The 6,000-nt window shown below is 54.3% G+C and overlaps 1 protein-coding gene across 3 annotated transcripts in view; it reads left to right on the top strand.

Moving 5' to 3' along the window:
* Positions 1 to 3,968: 3,968 nt before the first annotated feature.
* The window catches only part of Pde9a (phosphodiesterase 9A), an 89,095-nt gene continuing 87,063 nt past the window's right edge, over positions 3,969 to 6,000 (top strand). For all 3 annotated transcript variants that reach the window (XM_038342593.1, XM_038342594.2, XM_038342595.2), the window contains exon 1: positions 3,969 to 4,086. In XM_038342593.1, the coding sequence (XP_038198521.1) occupies positions 4,018 to 4,086 (69 nt within the window). In that variant the 5' untranslated portion in view covers positions 3,969 to 4,017. The remainder of the gene's footprint in view (positions 4,087 to 6,000) is intronic.

The raw sequence follows: 6,000 nt of genomic DNA, 5'->3' as shown, positions 1-6,000 counted from the left end.
TGCATGCACAGGTGCAAGTCAGGCCACTAGGAGGCCCCAGGCTGCTATGGTCTGTGAAAAGGAGGCCGGCCCTTACCTTAACCAAAGGATGCCTAGGCCTGAGCTCTGGTGAAGGCAAAACAAAGAGAAAGGATAGCAGAAAGGAGAAATAATGACCACCCATGAAGCCAGTTGTCATGGAGACGTCGGACATGGACGCAAATCGTTTCTTACCCCATGAGGGTCAATTCTATGGGTGAGTCTGCTAGAGCACAATGTCTTATCCTGGATGTCTCACAGGGGGTTCTGGGTGAGGTTAAATTTGATGACTGTCCACCTCTATGCTGTTGGCTTCATCTGACCCATCAAGTGACTTCATGGAACAGAGAACTGGGGACAGAAGGATTTTGTTCTCCATGCCTGCTTAAGCCAGGCATTGGTCTGCCCTTGAACTTGGGATGCACGCCAGCCAGCAGCTCTCTGGGCGTTCAAGCTTCAGATTTAGACTAGAAACAGACACCAGCACTGGCCCTCCTGGGTCTCCAACCCCCTGCCAATCGCTTGAGCCAATACTTGCTGTAGGGAGCAATGGTCCTGAGCTTAGCTGAGATTTGAACTGGAGCATTTTCCTTTACTACGGTAACAGAGCCACATGTCCTTCACATCTTTCCCTGTGCTGATGACAGGCTGCATGAGTCAGTCTCTGTCTCTGCCACCCCCTTCAAAGCTAGGCAGAAATTGTAACCACAGGACCCCAAGAGCTTCAAGGGGGAAATCTCAAATGTTTGGTAAATGACAGGCATGTTTAACTTAAAATACTTTCAATTAATGATAGGCTTATCAGGCACATCATATGTTGAGGTATATGTATGCACACATATATCTCAACTATATACTATATAGGTATAGCAGATGTAGTATACAGAATCTTCTACCGACCCCGTTTCTCTGTAGAGCCCTACTCCCTTACCATGGTCCAAATGTCTGTCATGCTTTGCGAAGATGATGTCACTGCCTCCTGACTGACCTCTGACTGTGTGACCCTGCTTGACAGCCTTCACTGTCCACTCAAAAGCCAGCGTAGACCTCTGCACAACTTCCCATGAGGCTGCTCCTGATAGACACACAGCAGCCTGAAGCCACCTGTGTGACTCCCAGGGCTGCCTCTTGCGCCTGTCTGAACCACTTGAGTCTGTCTCTTGAACCACTGCTGTGCCCGCCATTCCAGCCCTCCTGGCCTCCTAAGCAAGATCTTGGAATGAGGCCACGGCTGGCTGGAAGGTTTGTCACTCAGATCACCAGCTCACAAAGTGACCCTTTAAGCCCAGCTCCCGTGCCCCACATTTTATCCCTGTCCCCTGCTGACTTATCTCCTTGGCAGTAGGTATTACTCAACACTCCATGTTCATATTTATCCACCTGCCTCTCGTCTCACTCTCTGAAATGCCGGCCCTTCCCTTGGATTTGAGTAATTTTGCTCACTCCCATACCTTGTACCCCCAGTGCCTGAAACAGTTCTCAATACCGCAGAAGTTGTTGGCAAAGGACAGACCATAGCTCCAAAGGGAACAGGGGAGGGGGGCATTGTTCCCCTTAGGGTAACAGTTACTGCCTCAGTGATTAAGTGTCTGTTCAGAGGTCTGGTGTGTCTCCTGAGAGGAAAGCCGCACAATGCAAAATAAGATTAGATGTGATTGTTATTCTGACTACAGAGCCAGCCAGGCCTTGGAAAGGCCTGTGTGCCTGGTGCCCAACACTCACAGAAGCGGACATGCAGAGCCACCCCCTCCAGGATACAGGTTAGCTGCACTGGGGACAAACAGCTGGTCTTGAAGGAACTCGTTCCAGGAGACTAGGCCAGCTGATAGCAAGGTTTGGGGGACAAGAAAGCTATCTGCCGTATGGGGAGTTAGTTCGCCATGCCAGGCTGCACGATAGCACACAGTGGCCCTAACAGCAGGCCACCATCAGTTCAAATAATGTTGGCTCATTTGACAACAAACACCAGCTGATTTTTCTGATCCTTACTGCAAATCAGCAAATCGAGTGACTAGCTGTAACCACCCAGTGGTGTCAGCCCCCACCTTAAAGCCCTGCGTGCCATCACCTTCATACTTGTCACCGGTAATTCTCAAGGTGTCAGGCTCTGTCTAGGGGCTCTGAATTGCACCAGGGGAGTGGGCAGAGGCTGCCAGACAGTCTGGGTGGATTGGAACTATCGAGGTGATGTGGGGGCTGGACAGTCTGTAGGTGGAAGGTGACTACTTCCTTTATCTCATGACAGTTACTGGAATATACACAGCAAGCTTTCTGGCTCTCCTCCACCCTCTGGGCTAGGAGTCGCGGCTTCTGGGGCTCTCTCAGTGCTAATAGCTGAGGGGGAGTGAGGGTAACTGTGGCTCTAACGTGTGCTGCTTTTGGAAGCCCTTGACTTCATTCCTGGTCTGGACTCCAATGGCTGTCCACCAGGTAGAAACCAGAAGATGCCAAGTAAGGGAAAGAAGAGGTCGTTCATCTGGCTGGTTGATTTGGCTGGCTCCTCTTAGGCCCACAGGACAGGGAGCCCCAGGCATTCTCAGCAAGCACAACCCAGACACCAGCAGACAGACGCTGGGGCTGGAGATCCACTTAAGACAAACAATAAGGGCCTTCTCCAGCGGTTTGACAGTGGCTTCCAAGAGCAACAAACTCCTCCAGCTGTTCCCACAGGGAAAGCCCCTGAGAATTGTATCCAGAGGGGAAAGAGATCTGAAATCCCCCGTCCCCGGGCTTACCATGGGCCCTCAACCCCTATGGAAAATAGCAAAACTCTGTGGGTGGGGGTGGGGGGTTAAGGGAAGTGCCGCACCCAACAGATAGTGGACTGGGCAATCTTCCCTCAGCTTAAAGAGCAGAAATTAGGCTCCCGCTTCAGCTCCAGGTGCCAGGGAAGCAGCCTTCCCTGCCCTTCCAGGAATGCACAGCCAACAGGGGGAAGGAACTTTCTCCACTTCCTATTCAAATTAAGTGAGGGTGGCCTTTGCTGCAGGGTAGGGAGGCTGGTTTCCCAGCACTGTGGGTCACGGTCACAGCTCTCGGCCCAAGGACTGTTGGTGACCGAGTGGCCGAGTATGTAGGGGTGATCTCTGATCAAGCTAAAGGGCACAGTGGACGCATATGAGGAAGACACTTAGAAACAGGCTGTCGTGGTGACAGGAATATAAGGGATGAGGGACTTGCCTTAACGCAGGGAAGGAGAAGAAGGGAAGGGGGAAGGGGAGGAGCAAGAGAAGATGGGGAAGGGGACGGGAAGGGCTGAGAGCAGAGGTGAGAGGAGAGGAGACAGGGTGGGGTGAATAGGAACAGAAGGTGGGGAGGACTGAAGGGGGAGATGAGGGAGAGGGAAAGGAAGCGACAGGAATGAGTGAAGAGAGAAGAGGAGGAAAGGGGAGGGTTAGAGATGAAAGAGAGGGAGGGAAGAGAGGTGGGGGAGTGAGAAGCCACGGGTGAGTAAGGAGGAAGGGAAGCTAGGTGAGGCAGAGATGAGGAGGAGGGAAGGGGAGAAGGGGAAGGAAAGAGAAGGGAGGTAGGGTTGGGGAAGAAAGAAAAGGGTGAGAAAGGGATAGAGGAAGGTGGGCAGAGGGAACAGAAGAAGGTGGGAGGGAGAAAGAGGAGGGGGGACAGGAATAATGGGGGGGAAGGCTGGGAGGGAGGAGGCAGGAAAGAGAGGGGGAGGAGAAGAAAGGGAGTAGGAGAGGGGGAAAGGAGACTAGGGGCAGGGTGGGGGGGGGAAGGTAGGAGGGAGGAGCCCTGGTGAGAAAGGAGGAGGATGGAGAAGGGGAGGGGTTGGAGAAGGGAAGGGAAGGGAGGAGAGGGAATGGAAGGGCGGGGCGGGCCAGCGCCGTGGGAGGAGGGGCGTGCGGAGGCCGCGAGCTGCCGGCTCTGGTTGGTTGGCCGCCCCCGTCCCTCCCCCGCCCCTCCCCCCGCCCCCGCCCTCCCGGCGCGGTGGCCGCGGAGAGAAAGTAAGGTGAAAAAGTCCAAGTGCTGCTGCGGGGCGCGATGGGGGCCGGCTCCTCAAGCTACCGGCCCAAGGCCATCTACCTGGACATCGATGGACGCATCCAGAAGGTACCCCGCCCCTCCTCTGCGGCCTCTGTGAGCCCCAGTAAGCGCAGGTGTCCTCACTGCAGGCGCCGAGCCCACGGACGGAGCTGATCCTGGCGGCCCGCCGTGCGCGCAGGGCCCCGGGAGGCGCGGCAGCCAGGGGTGCAGACCCGTGGAGCAGGTCCCGGGTGGACGGCGACAGTCGTGGGAGGGGGGCGGAACCTGCCGCTGCGTCCTGTGACCTCGTGGGGACTGAGGGACCCGCTTTCGGCTCTGCTGTACACTGCCTTCCCAACCAACTTGAGCCACGTAGGAGAGGGGTTCGCCACGGACCCCTTTTGTTCGCGGTCCCTCGCCTTCTAAAGACCCTTCTCTAGACACTTAGTGTTCTTGACTTCAGTTGACATTGACAAAGGGACAATGGGTAAGCTGGCGGCGGGGGGGGGGGGGGTGTAGTGGGGGAGGGTCTCATTGGCTCCCTCTAAAGTGAGTGTTTATGGAAAAGCCCGTTGTGGGGAAATTGCTCCCGGACCTCCGCTGGACATCTCAGAGAAGCCGGGCAGCTTGCTTTAGACCCAGCAAAGGAAGCCAAGGAGGGATGCCTGATGGGCATGGGCCTCCGTTCTCAAGGTGTGTCCTCTTGTCTGGTTGGCTTCATCAGTAAGAGAAACCCACCCTCCACTCTCGGACTGATCCTGGAAAAATGGGAAGTACCGTCCTCCTCAGGCTTGGTGGCTTGGGAGGGGCTGGGAAGTACCTTCCAGCGACAGTGGTCAGCCCCTTACTTGAGCATCATGGGCAGGTGCAGGTTCAGATGCAGGACCAGATCCCAGCTCCTGACTCCTGGAGCACAGCTACTGAGGTGTAACAGCCTCCTCTTCCTCCCAGAGGAAGGAAGGACTTCACTGCATGTCTTCCTGCCTCAGCCCGTTTGAGCACACAAACACGTGCACGTATGCATGTGAAGGCATCAACACACATGCCAGATGTGTGCATGCATGTGTATACAATGTGTATATAAAGCACATATCTGTACCCATGCATTTTCCCCTAGCCCACCAAATGAGAATTTATTAAAGATCTGCTTTTGTTTTGTTTTTTTAAATTTTGGTGCAAGGGATGAAACTGTGGGCTTCATGCATGCAAGGCAGACACTGTTATTATGCCACATTGCTGGCCCTCTTTTATCCCTTTAAAGAGGAAAGATGAGGTGTCACCAAAAGTGGCAGGTCCTTTCTAAAATCTCCCCCAAAGGTCCTCAAATAGCTGCTTGGCAACCAGTGGAAAGTAGAAGAACGATTTAGGAGAACCCGAGTAAGTCCTGGGTCTGGTAGGCTGGTCTGAGACTGTGGGTAAGGTGGGCTTTCCCAGTGGATGTACCTGAAGTTGAGTGACCTCTTAGAAAGGCCACCTACAGGCCAACCCTGGGGTGGGTCGGGGCAGGCTCCTGCACTAGGCTAGAAGGTCATGGCTTTGGGTGGAGGCAAGACTTTATGTTGAGTGCTGGCTCTGCCACTCTGGGCTCCTCTGGCTGGCATCCTCGTCTGTGAAGGGATCATTATATCTGCTTTATAGACCGTAATGAGAAGTAAATGAGAGGTATAAACAGTGCCTGGACCATGGCAAAACACAAGAGGCATCATTCTTGGTCTTTGTCTGCTCATAAACATTCTTGTCTTCACACCACGGAGTAGAGGCTGGTAGAGCAAGAGAGCCTCCACCCTGCCACTGTGGTCAGCCTCTCACTGACCCTGGGCACCCTGTCATCGGCACTAGGTGTTGAGGTGAACCTTTAGCCTGGTGAGAACTAGGTCTCTGGGTTTCCTGGTGTGCATGTTCACATCTCAGGCTCCGTGCCCTGCAACCCTGCACCCATCCACACTGCAGAGACCTTGTATACCAGCCCAGAGCGTTTCCTCTTACTAGGCACCGGGCATA

This window comes from Arvicola amphibius, chromosome 9 (genome assembly GCF_903992535.2).
Source record: "Arvicola amphibius chromosome 9, mArvAmp1.2, whole genome shotgun sequence".
NCBI lineage: Eukaryota > Metazoa > Chordata > Mammalia > Rodentia > Cricetidae > Arvicola > Arvicola amphibius.
This window is presented reverse-complemented; position numbering and strand designations above follow the sequence as displayed.